Source organism: Pristiophorus japonicus, chromosome 2 (genome assembly GCF_044704955.1).
Source record: "Pristiophorus japonicus isolate sPriJap1 chromosome 2, sPriJap1.hap1, whole genome shotgun sequence".
Classification (NCBI taxonomy): Eukaryota; Metazoa; Chordata; class Chondrichthyes; family Pristiophoridae; genus Pristiophorus; species Pristiophorus japonicus.
This window is the reverse complement of record NC_091978.1, coordinates 366,263,660-366,277,705: the sequence shown is the minus strand read 5'-3', so window position 1 is coordinate 366,277,705 and position 14,046 is coordinate 366,263,660. Positions and strand designations below refer to the sequence as shown.

The window sequence follows — 14,046 nt, the reverse complement described above, 5'->3', positions numbered from 1 at the left end:
CTGCCCGTAATATCTCCTTACAAAAGCAAAACACTGCGGCTGCTGGAGATCTGAAATGAAAATAGAAAATGCTAGAGAAATACTCGGCAGGTCGGGCAGCGCCTGTGTGGACGTTGAAAAGGTCATCGACCCGAAACGTTAACTCTGTTTCTCTCTTCGCAGATGCTGCCTGACCTGCTGAACATTTTTTGTTTGTATTTCGAGTATCTCCTTATGTGGCTCCTTGCCACTGGACCAGGACCTCGCTCTGTCAAGCCCGTGTGGTGGCTGGTGTGCAACGGCCACCCCACGTTAAAAAAAATCCACGCACAGGCATCTTCCACCCTTCAGGATGTAGTTCGGTATCTGGAATAATCTGGTCCTTCATTGAAACACCTGTGAACCCATCACTTTTTAGCATGGAAGCAAGTTATCCTCGCTTTGAGGGAACGCCTATGATGATGATGTGGCTCGGTGTCAAATTCTTTTGGATAACGCTAGGGATGCTTTCCTAAAGGCGCTATATAAATGCTGTTGTTGATGCTGTTAACCTGTATCTGTAATATCCCTAGGCCGTCGCTGGAGGGCAGTCAGACGTTGCTGAGTCCCGTGGTGGGCTGTGGGCCTGCTGGAGCCTTGCTGACTAGGCCCGTAGTCCTGACCATGCATCACTGCGCCGAACCCAATCCAGAGGACTGGCTCATCCAGCTCAAGAGTCTGTCGGCACAAGGAAGCTGGGAGGTGAGGGAGTATTAACGACGGACCTGATAAAAACAACAAGCGCGTTTTTTTTGTGTGGGGGCCGGGGTTTGGGACGATCAACGCTCGGGGGGGGGGTTGGGTCGTCGCTCGTATCATAGCAACATAGAAACATAGAAAATAGGTGCAGGAGCAGGCCATTCAGCCCTTCTAGCCTGCACCACCATTCAATGAGTTCATGGCTGAACATGAAACTTCAGTACCCCCTTCCTGCTTTCACGCCATACCCCTTGATCCCCCGAGTAGTAAGGACTTCATCTAACTCCCTTTTGAATATATTTAGTGAATTGGTATCCACTGGTTACATCAGCGCAATCCGGGTGGAATCGACCAAACCGGCGGGAATAAGCAAGATGGTGAAGGTGGGGGGGGGGAGATTTTTAAACAGAAGTGCGTTGCATCTTTAGTCACTGACGCTTGTGTTTTCCGCCATCATTTACGCCGGTTTAAGTTTCAATCGGCCCATAATCAGGCCCCGCCCACAAAACTGGCCACGCCCCCCCCCCGCCCAAGTCAAAATCACGCTGGCTCGGGAAGGCTCTTGAAATCACGATCGTTTCCTTCGGCGCACGGTACACCGGTCGCTACGTTCTAACCTTTGTTTCCACATTAAAAATATTTAATTTACTCAAAACAAACTGACCAGTGTACACCAATGTAACGATGAAACGGCTCCGCTTTTTTTTTAAAGTCGTTTTCAGTGATTTTATGTCGGGTTACTCAGAGTTTTTGCTGGCGGGAGGGTCGGTAACCAGAGGGTGCAGATTTAAGATAATTGGCAAAAGAACCGGAGCGGGGGTGGGGGGAGACAAGGAGAACTTCTCTTGATGCAGCGAGTTGTTGTGATCTGGAATGTGATGCTTGAAAGGACTGTGGGAGCAGATTCAATAGTAACTTTCAAAAAGTAAATGAATATATACTTAAAAAGGAAACATTTGCAGGGCTATGCAGAAAGAGCAGGGGGAGTGGGACTAATTCGATCGCTCTTTCACAGACCCAGCACAGGCACGATGGGCTGAACGGCCTCCTTCCGTGCTGTATCATTCTATGATTCTATGAAAGCGCTTCACAGCCAATGAAGTACTGTCTTTTTTGTAGTGTAGTCACTATTGTAATGTAAGAAATGCCATAGCTTTGACATCCTTCCTAAAGCAAGGTGCCCAGAAATCTCTGCCTATCATCATCATCATAGGCAGTCCCTCGAAATCGAGGAAGACTTGCTTCCACTCTAAAAGTGAGTTCTCAGGTGACTGAACAGTCCAATACGGGAATTACAGACTCTGTTACAGGTGGGACAGACAGTGGTTGAAGGAAAGGGTGGGTGGGGAGTCTGGTTTGCCGCACGCTCCTTCTGCTGCCTGCGCTTGTTTTCTGCATGCTCTCGGCGACGAGACTCGAGGTGCTCAGCGCCCTCCTGGATTACTCTCCAAGCAACCAGCATTCCCCAGCTGAAAGTAAACCTGCCTCTTACAGGAGGGCACTCCTTGTAACGTTTCCCCTGTCCACCTTGGGCTTGTTTGCCATGCAGGAGTTCCGAGTAGAGCGCTTGCTTTGGGAGTCTTGTGTCGGGCATGTGAACAGTGCAGCCCGCCCAGCGGAGCTAGTCGAGTGTGGTCAGTGCTTCGTCGCTGGGGATGTTGGCCTAGCCGAGGACGCTGACGTTGGTGCGTCTGTCCTCCCAGGGGATTTGCAGGATCTTACGGAGGCATCGTTGGTGGTATTTCTCCAGCGACTTGAGGTGTTTACTGTATATGGTCCACTTCTCTGAGCCATACAGGAGGGCGGGTATCATTACAGCCCTGTAGACCATAAGCTTGGTGACAGATTTGAGGGTCTGTACTCAAGCAGTGAAATTCTGTGCACAGTGAGCTGTCAAAACCTGGCCTGAGGGTATGGGGACGAGGGCAAGGGGGAAGGCTGAGGGCGGTGGGATGTAAGGGGCGGGTTTGTGCAAACACGAGAGACGGAAGAGACGTCTGGGAGTGCCCTCCTGTAAGAGGCAGGTTTACTTTCAGCTGGGGAATGCTGGTTGCTTGGAGAGTAATCCGGGAGGGCGCTGAGCACCTCGAGTCTCGTCGCCGAGACCATGCAGAAAACAAGCGCAGGCAGCAGAAGGAGCGTGCGGCAAACCAGACTCCCCATCCACCCTTTCCTTCAACCACTGTCTGTCCCACCTGTGACAGAGACTGTAATTCCCATATTGGGTTGTACAGTCACCTGAGAACTCACTTTTAGAGTGGAAGCAAGTCTTCCTCGATTTCGAGGGACTGCCAATGATGAATCTAAAAAACGCAGAGGGAATCTTTTAAAAAAAAAGGGACTAGGGGGAGCATTACAGGCACAATGCCAGTGACGTTAAAAATAAACTTAAGAACTAAAGAATAATATTCACAGAACAATTACAAATGATTAGGGTGTAACATCGACTGGGCTTTCAAGATACCTTAGAGAGAGAATTACTCATTTACAGTTTTTGGAGTGTTAATCTTGGATTTTGCTCATTCTTGAGATAGAATGTGTCCGAGCGCGATTGGTTTTTGGTGCGTGTCCTCCTTACTTATCATTTGGGTTGCAGTTATCACACACACTGTTCTGCTTTAGTTAGGGTAGACTCTGCCAGCCCAAAGCTGCACTTCATCTCCCGACATCTCTGATTGAAATGATTGAAGCTATATTGGAGCTGGTTTTCCCCATTGACCCCAGCGATGTTAATGTAGGCCCAAATCCGAAGCCATCGGGCCCCAGTTTGAAGGCCAAGCAGCCGTTAAAATAATAAAACAATGGGAATTGTTATATCTGTAATGCACTTATGAATGACCCCACGAGGCAATGTGTTGTACTCAAACTGTAGTGACCTTGGTCCTTTATTCGTAACTCCAGAGTGAGGCAGCCGCACGGTGGCTCCCCTTTTATACAGCCCCTACCACCAGGGCAGGAAACCCCGGTCTCCACCAGTTGCACCCTCTAGTGGTGCCAGCATAGTATATACACAGTGTAAACCTTATTGATAGTACATCAGGTAAACCAGTCTCCATCTTATGCAACTATACAGTGACTACACAGAGAGTATATCTATAGTCTGCATATATAACAGAAATTTACCATACGGAGGCAAGCCATTTCAGCCCATCGTGTCCGCGCCGGCCGACAAAGAGCTATCTAGCCTAATCCCAATGTCCAGCTCTTGGTCCGTCGCCCTGCAGGTTACGGCACTTCAAGTGCACATTCAAGTATGTTTTAAATGTGATGAGGGTTTCTGCCTCTACCACCCTTTCAGGCAGCTAGTTCTAGACCCCCACCACCCTGGCAGGAGGGTCAGTGACCAGAGTGTGCAGATTTAAGATAATTTGAAAAAAGAACCAGAGGTGAAGAATTTTCCCCTCAAATTCCCTCTAAACCTCTGAACAATTACTTTAAATCTATGTCCCCTGGTTCTTGACCCCTGTGCTAAGGAAAATAGGTCCTCCTTATCCACTCTATCTAGACCCCTCATAACTTTATACACCTCAATAAGGTCTCCCCTCAGCTTCCTGTGTTCCAATGATAACAACCCCAGCCTATCCCAATCTTTCCTCATAGCTAAAATTCTCCAGTCCCGGCAACATCCTGGTAAATCTCCTCTGCACCCAGTGGTTTGATCCTTCTATGGGACTTGGTGCGAGTTAGGACACGGGCTGCCGAGTTTTGGATCACCTCTAGTTTATGTAGGGTAGAATGCAGGAGGCCAGCCAGGAGTGCGTTGGAATGGTCATAGAGGCAAAAAGCAACCCACAAAAAAGGCTATTGCTGAAATCAAGAGAACAGGTTTCAGACAACGAGGAAGTCACTTTTGTTGGCTGTGCCCTGGTGTGTGTCTTCTTATTTATAAGAGATGAACAGAAATGATGTAATGTAGAAGGATCAAACCACTGGTGCTGTGGGACAGGGAAGCACCAACTTTATTTTTAAAGTTCCAATGCGGCTTGTACACATCAGGCTGCTGCTAACAGTACATTTCAAGCGCTTGGTCTCCACCTGATTTTCCATCCCACCCATGTTCAGCACGTGCTTATGACCAGGAGCAGAAAATCTCTCCTATACTACTTAACCCTGCCGTTTAATGAAGAATACAGCATCTTCACAGAGCAAGAAAGAAATGAAGAAAAATTTCAGATATATACTGACAAAAACAAACGCAACACAAGTGAACACTGAGGAGGAGAATTTTGCAAATGAAATCCATAAAATGAAGAATAAAACATGAATAAAAGATAAAAAAAGGTAAAAAGTGCAGTATTTTTAAACGGCCCCGTTGGGGAAAAAGAAAGAAAAATGATCAATATTTAACCTGTTGCTGGAACAAATAATCAAAGTCTGCTTTAAGCACCATTATGCAACAGTAGGTTAAAATTATAATTTCCAGAAGTCACAAGAAAATAACCACCACTTTCATTGGGGAAATGTTCTTTAAAAATATTTCTATCTTTGGCCATAACACTCCACCCCACTTGGCTATTTCTGGCCGTGGTAGGCTAGACACCCAGGAAGCACTGCAAATGGCACAATTCCACTTCCTCTTTATGTAGATGATCCCAGTCCTGGGATATGGAACAGTCTACGTTAGTAAGTCTCACCCCGCCACATTTTCGGCAGTGAACCAACATCTCGGAATTTCAGGGCCAACCTGTTTACACAAATATACTGGGGTAAATTAATCAGCAAGTACAACTAATACCAAAGACTGTTCCCACCATAACTATAAGATAATATCTTGCAGCGCAGTTAGTTTACCATCAGTCTTGGTTTCATGTATGGCAGAATTGAAAGTGCAAATCAATCACTATTCCCTTAAATTAACTTCATTTTATAATTTACAGGACCTGGCATCTCAATAGTCGCTGCTTGTCCTTTTTTCAACAGTGTGTTCTGTATGAGACACTTGAACCGGTTTGTTGAATCTCTTGTTACAGCAATGTTGCTGTGGACAGTTACAAGGCCTTTAGAGTCCTGGTGGTAACTTAATTCAGACTGTGCTGTTAAGTTCTGTCCATCTCCTCCAGTCCACAGTACCTCTGGCTCAGGGTACCATCATTAGATTCACACACAAGCTGAATTCCATTTTTACGGCATCCCTCGATCTGGATCCAGTGCTCAAGTTCCAAATCTACAACGATCAATAAACATATTTAGAAATAAAATTGGTTATTAACAATGCTTCCTTTAACCCATGGTAAATATTTATTTACTGCTATTGCCTGATAATATCAGAATATTTCTGTGACGTGACTCAAATAGGATATGAACAATATTTCTTAAAATATGTTCTTGTGTAATAATCAGTGATTAATTAATGTAAATGAGATGATTAAATAATTAATGTAAATGAGATATCAGTAGTAGACTAAGTTATACTGCAATATGTGCGCGCACTAGGTCCGTGCAGCAGAGCAGGTCTCCAGTCGACCCTTGCCCCTGGACAAAGGCCTAGCTCTGTCGAGCCCGTGTGGTGGCTGATGTGCAACGGTCACCCCACGTTAAAAAAAATCCACACACTAGCATCTTCCACCCTTTCAACAGGAGTTCAGGACTGGAATGTCGGGTCCTTCATTGAAACATCTGGGAACTTGTGGAAGCAAGTCATCCTCGTTCGAGGGAACGCCTATGATGATGATGATGGAATGGTCAAGTCATCATCATCATAGGCAGTCCCTCGAAATTGAGGAAGACTTGCTTCCACTCAAAAAATGAGTTCTCAGGTGACTGAAAAGTTCAATACGGGAATTATGGTCTCTGTCACAGGTGGGACAGACAGTGGTTGAAGGAAAGGGTGGGTGGGGAGCCTGGTTTGCCGCACGCTCTTTCCGCTGCCTGCGCTTGATTTCTGCATGCTCTCAGCGACGAGACTCGAGGTGCTCAGCGCCCTCCCGGATGTACTTCCTCCACTTAGGGTGGTCTTTGGCCAGGGACTCCCAGGTGTCAGTGGGGATGTTGCATTTTATCAAGGAGGCTTTGAGGGTGTCCTTGAAATGTTTCCTCTGCCCACCTGGGGCTCGCTTGCCGTGTAGGACTTCCGAGTAGAGCGCTTGCTTTGGGAGTCTCGTGTCAGACATGTGAACAATGTGGCCCGCCCAGCAGAGCTGGTCGAGTGTGGTCAGTGCTTCGATGCTGGGGATATTGGCCTGGTCATGGTCAAATCTAGAGGTAACAAAGGCACAGAGGGAGGATAAGGAACACACTCGCAGGGGGCAAACCCTGAGAAAGAGTTGTTAAATTCTGTGCGTATTTATTTTTTTCTCTCTTCCTCCATAGGACGTGGTCGTGCTGGGAGCAGAGACCCTCACCACCCCCTGTTACGTCCAGCTGGACCCCCAGGCTTGCCACGTGGTGACCGAGCACCTTGGCACGTACTGCCTGGTGGGGCAGTCCATCAACAAGTCGGCAACCAGGCGGCTGAAGCTAGCCATATTCGCGCCCTCGGTCTGCACCTCACTGGAGTACAGCATCCGTGTCTATTGCCTGGATGATACGCAGGACACCCTGAAGGTACCTCAGTAGCAGGGGCGGATTGACCATTGACCACGGGCAGGATTGACCATTGACCACGGGGCGGGTTGACCATTGACCACGGGGCAGATTGACCATTGACCGCGGGGCGGATTGACAATTGGCCACGGGGCGGATTGACCGCAGGGCAGATTGACCATTGACCACGAGGCGGATTGACCATTGACCATGGGGCGGATTGACCATTGACCACGGGACGGATTGACCATTGACTGCGGGGCGGATTGACCGTGGGGCGGATTGATCATTGATCACGGGGCGGATTGATCATTGACCACGGGGCGGATTGACCATTGACCACGGGGCGGATTGATCATTGACCACGGGGTGGATTGATCATTGACCATGGGGAGGATTGACCATTGACCACAGGGCGGATTGACCATTGACCATGGGGAGTATTGACCAGGGAGAGGATTGACCAGGGGGCGGATTGACCGCGGGTAGGATTGACCAGGAGATGAATTGACCGCAGGGCGGATTGACCAGGAGATGGATTGACCGCGGGGCGGATTGACCATTGACCGTGGGGCGGATTGACCAGGGGATGGATTGACCACGGGAAGGATTGACCGTGGGGCGGATTGATCATTGACCACGGGGTGGATTGACCAGGGGACGGATTGACCAGGGGATGGATTGACCACAGGGCGGATTGACAATTGACCGCAGGACAGATTGACCATTGACCACGGGATTGATTGACCATTGGCCGTGGGACAGATTGACCATTGACCACGGGACGGATTGACCATTGACCATGGGGAGGATTGACCATTGTACCACGGAACGGATTGCCCATTGACCACGGGGAGGATTGACGATTGACCATGGGGCGGATTGACCATTGACCGCGGGGAGGATTGACCATTGACCATGGGGCGGATTGACCACTGACCATGGGGCGGATTGACCATGGGACAGATTGACCATTGACCATGGGGCGGATTGACCATTGACCACGGGACGGATTGACCATTGACCATGGGACAGATTGACCAGGGGACGGATTGTCCAGGGGATGGATTGACCAGGGGATGGATTGACCACGGGGCGGATTGACAGTTGACCGCGGGACGGATTGACCATTGACCATGGGGCATATTGACCATTGACCGCGGTACGGATTGACCATTGACCACAGGACGGATTGACCATTGACCATGGGGAGGATTGACCATTGACCGCGGGATGGATTGACCATTGACCACAGGGAGGATTGACCATTGACCACAGGGCAGATTGACCATTGACCGTGGGACGGATTGACCATTGACCACAGGACGGATTGACCATTGACCATGGGGCAGATTGACCATTGACCGCGGGACGGATTGACCATTGACCACAGGACGGATTGACCATTGACCACGGGGATGATTGAGCATTGACCACGGGGAAGATTGACCATTGACCACGGGACGGATTGACCATTGACCACGGGGAGGATTGAATATTGACCACGGGGCGGATTGACCATTGACTGCTGGGAGGATTGACCATTGACCATGGGACAGATTGATCATTGACCATGGGTTGGATTGACCATTGACCAGGGGGCGGATTGACCATTGACCATGGGACGGATTGACCATTGACCACAGTGCGGATTGACCATTGACCGCGGGACATATTGACCATTGACCATGGGGCGGATAGACCATTCACTATGGGGCAGATTGACCATTGACCATGGGACGGATTGACCATTGACCACGGGAAAGATTGACCATAGGGCGGATTGACCATTGACCACTGGGCGGATTGACCATTGACCATGGGGCAGATTGACCATTGACCGTGGGGCAGATTGACCATTGACCACGGGACGGATTGACCATTGACCACGGGGCGGATTGACCATTGACCACAGGATGGATTAACCATTGACCGCGGGACAGATTGACCATTGACCATGGGACATAGTGACCATTGACCACGGGACAGATTAACCATTGACCATGGGACGGATTGACCATTGACCACGGGGCAGATTGACCATTGACAATGGGACAGATTGACCATTGACCACGGGGAGGATTGACCATTGACCACGGGACGAATTAACCTTTGACCACTGGGTGGATTGACCATTGACCACGGGGCGGATTGTCCATTGACCAGGAGAGGATTGACTATTGACCATGGGGCGGATTGACCATTGACCGCGGGGCGGATTGACCATTGACCAGGGGGAGGATTGACCATTGACCATGGGGTGGATTGACCATTGACCAGGGGGAGGATTGACCATTGACCACGGGGAGGATTGACCATTGACCACAGGGCGGATTGACCATTGACCCTGGGACAGATTGACCATTGACCATGGGGAGGATTGACCATTGGCCATGGGACAGTTTGACCATTGACCACAGGACATATTGACCATTGACCACGGGGCGGATTGACCATTGACCGTGGGACGGATTGACCATTGACCACAGGACGGATTGACCATTGACCACGGGGCAGATTGACCATTGACCGCGGGACGGATTGACCATTGACCACAGGACGGATTGACCATTGACCACGGGGAGAATTGACCATTGACCACGGGGAAGATTGACCATTGACCACGGGACGGATTGACCATTGACCACAGGGAGGATTGACTATTGATCACGTGGCGGATTGACCATTGACTGCTGGGAGGATTGACCATTGACCATGGGGCGGATTGACCATTGACCATGGGATGGATTGACCATTGACCAGGGGGCAGATTGACCATTGACCATGGGACGGATTGACCGTTGACCACGGTGCAGATTGACCATTGACCGCGGGACATATTGACCATTGACCATGGGGCGGATAGACCATTGACCATGGGACGGATTGACCATTGACCAGGGGCAGATTGACCATTGACCATGGGACGGATTGACCGTTGACCACGGTGCAGATTGACCATTGACCGCAGAACATATTGACCATTGACCATGGGGCGGATAGACCATTGACCATGGGACGGATTGACCATTGACCACAGGGCAGATTGACCATTGACCATGGGGCAGATTGACCATTGGCCACTGGGCAGATTGACCATTGACCGCGGCGCAGATTGACCATTGACCACAAGACGTATTGACCATTGACCGCGGGACTGATTAACCATTGACCACGGGGCGGATTGACCATTGACCATGGGACGGATTGACCATTGACCACGGGGCGGATTGACCATTGACCACGGGTCGGATTGACCATTGACCGCGGGACGGATTGACCATTGACCATGGGACGGATTGACCATTGACCATCGGACGGATTGACCATTGACCGCAGGACGGATTGACCATTGAACATGGGACGGATTGAACATGGGGCGGATTGATCATTGATCACGGGGCGCTTTGACCATTGACCACGGGACGGATTGACCATTGACCGCGGGGCGGATTGACCGTGGGGCGGATTGATCATTGATCACGGGGCGGATTGATCATTGACCATGGGGTGGATTGACCATTGACCACGGGGCGGATATATCATTGACCACAGGGTGGATTGATCATTGACCACGGGGAGGATTGACCATTGACCACAGGGTGGATTGACCATTGACCATGGGGTGTATTGACCAGGGAGAGGATTGACCAGGGGGAGGATTGACCGCGGGTAGTATTGACCAGGAGATGAATTGACCGCAGGGCGGATTGACCAGGAGATGGATTGACCGCGGGGCGGATTGACCATTGACCGTGGGACGGATTGACCACGGGAAGGATTGACCATGGGGTGGATTGATCATTGACCATGGGGTGGATTGACCAGGGGACGGATTGACCAGGGGATGGATTGACCACAGGGCGGATTGACAATTGACTGCGGGACAGATTGACCATTGACCATGGGACAGATTGACCATTGGCCGCGGGACAGATTGACCATTGACCACGGGACGGATTGACCATTGACCATGGGAAGGATTGACCATTGTACCACGGGACGGATTGCCCATTGACCACGGGGAGGATTGACGATTGACCATGGGGCGGATTGACCATTGACCGCGGGGAGGATTGACCATTGACCACGGGGCGGATTGACCACTGACCATGGGGCGGATTGACCATGGCACAGATTGACCATTGACCATGGGGCGGATTGACCATTGACCACGGGGCGGATTGACCATTGACCATGGGACAGATTGACCAGGGGACGGATTGTCCAGGGGATGGATTGACCAGTGGATGGATTGACCACGGGGCGGATTGACAGTTGACCACGGGACGGATTGACCATTGACCATGGGGCATATTGACCATTGACCGCAGGACGGATTGACCATTGACCACAGGACGGATTGACCATTGACCATGGGGAGGATTGACCATTGATCGCGGGATGGATTGACCATTGACCACAGGGAGGATTGACCATTGACCACGGGGCGGATTGACCATTGACCGCGGGGCGGATTGACAATTGGCCACGGGGCGGATTGACCGCAGGGCAGATTGACCATTGACCACGAGGCGGATTGACCATTGACCATGGGGCGGATTGACCATTGATCGCGGGGCGGATTGACCATTGACCTCGGGGCGGATTGACCATTGACCACGGGGCAGTTTGACCATTGACCACGGGACGGATTGACCATTGACCGCGGGGCGGATTGACCGTGGGGCGGATTGATCATTGATCACGGGGCGGATTGATCATTGACCACGGGGCGGATTGACCATTGACCACGGGGCGGATTGATCATTGACCACGGGGTGGATTGATCATTGACCATGGGGAGGATTGACCATTGACCACAGGGCGGATTGACCATTGACCATGGGGAGTATTGACCAGGGAGAGGATTGACCAGGGGGCGGATTGACCGCGGGTAGGATTGACCAGGAGATGAATTGACCGCAGGGCGGATTGACCAGGAGATGGATTGACCGCGGGGCGGATTGACCATTGACCGTGGGGCGGATTGACCAGGGGATGGATTGACCACGGGAAGGATTGACCGTGGGGCGGATTGATCATTGACCACGGGGTGGATTGACCAGGGGACGGATTGACCAGGGGATGGATTGACCACAGGGCGGATTGACAATTGACCGCGGGACAGATTGACCATTGACCACGGGATTGATTGACCATTGGCCGTGGGACAGATTGACCATTGACCACGGGACGGATTGACCATTGACCATGGGGAGGATTGACCATTGTACCACGGAACGGATTGCCCATTGACCACGGGGAGGATTGACGATTGACCATGGGGTGGATTGACCATTGACCGCGGGGAGGATTGACCATTGACCACGGGGCGGATTGACCACTGACCATGGGGCGGATTGACCATGGGACAGATTGACCATTGACCATGGGGCGGATTGACCATTGACCACGGGACGGATTGACCATTGACCATGGGACAGATTGACCAGGGGACGGATTGTCCAGGGGATGGATTGACCAGGGGATGGATTGACCACGGGGCGGATTGACAGTTGACTGCGGGACGGATTGACCATTGACCATGGGGCATATTGACCATTGACCGCGGTACGGATTGACCATTGACCACAGGACGGATTGACCATTGACCATGGGGAGGATTGACCATTGACCGCGGGATGGATTGACCATTGACCACAGGGAGGATTGACCATTGACCACAGGGCAGATTGACCATTGACCGTGGGACGGATTGACCATTGACCACAGGACGGATTGACCATTGACCATGGGGCAGATTGACCATTGACCGCGGGACGGATTGACCATTGACCACAGGACGGATTGACCATTGACCACGGGGATGATTGAGCATTGACCACGGGGAAGATTGACCATTGACCACGGGACGGATTGACCATTGACCACGGGGAGGATTGAATATTGACCACGGGGCGGATTGACCATTGACTGCTGGGAGGATTGACCATTGACCATGGAACAGATTGATCATTGACCATGGGTTGGATTGACCATTGACCAGGGGGCGGATTGACCATTGACCATGGGACGGATTGACCATTGACCACGGTGCGGATTGACCATTGACCGCGGGACATATTGACCATTGACCATGGGGCGGATAGACCATTCACTATGGGGCAGATTGACCATTGACCATGGGACGGATTGACCATTGACCACGGGACAGATTGACCATAGGGCGGATTGACCATTGACCACTGGGCGGATTGACCATTGACCATGGGGCAGATTGACCATTGACCGTGGGGCAGATTGACCATTGACCACGGGACGGATTGACCATTGACCATGGGGCGGATTGACCATTGACCACAGGATGGATTAACCATTGACCGCGGGACAGATTGACCATTGACCATGGGACGTAGTGACCATTGACCGCGGGACAGATTAACCATTGACCATGGGACGGATTGACCATTGACCACGGGGCAGATTGACCATTGACAATGGGACAGATTGACCATTGACCACGGGGAGGATTGACCATTGACCACGGGACGAATTGACCTTTGACCACTGGGTGGATTGACCATTGACCACGGGGCGGATTGTCCATTGACCAGGAGAGGATTGACTATTGACCATGGGGCGGATTGACCATTGACCGCGGGGCGGATTGACCATTGACCAGGGGGAGGATTGACCATTGACCATGGGGTGGATTGACCATTGACCATGGGGAGGATTGACCATTGGCCATGGGACAGTTTGACCATTGACCACAGGGCATATTGACCATTGACCACGGGGCTGATTGACCATTGACCGTGGGACGGATTGACCATTGACCAC

General features: G+C 51.0%; 1 protein-coding gene across 2 annotated transcripts in view; it reads left to right on the top strand.

Annotated features, from left to right (window-relative positions):
- Window positions 1-14,046, top strand: part of LOC139235027 (netrin receptor UNC5C-like) — a 502,551-nt gene that overhangs the window by 451,751 nt on the left and 36,754 nt on the right. For both annotated transcript variants that reach the window (XM_070866133.1, XM_070866124.1), the window contains 2 exons: window positions 552-720; window positions 7,027-7,260. In XM_070866133.1, the coding sequence (XP_070722234.1) occupies window positions 552-720; window positions 7,027-7,260 (403 nt within the window). The remainder of the gene's footprint in view (window positions 1-551; window positions 721-7,026; window positions 7,261-14,046) is intronic.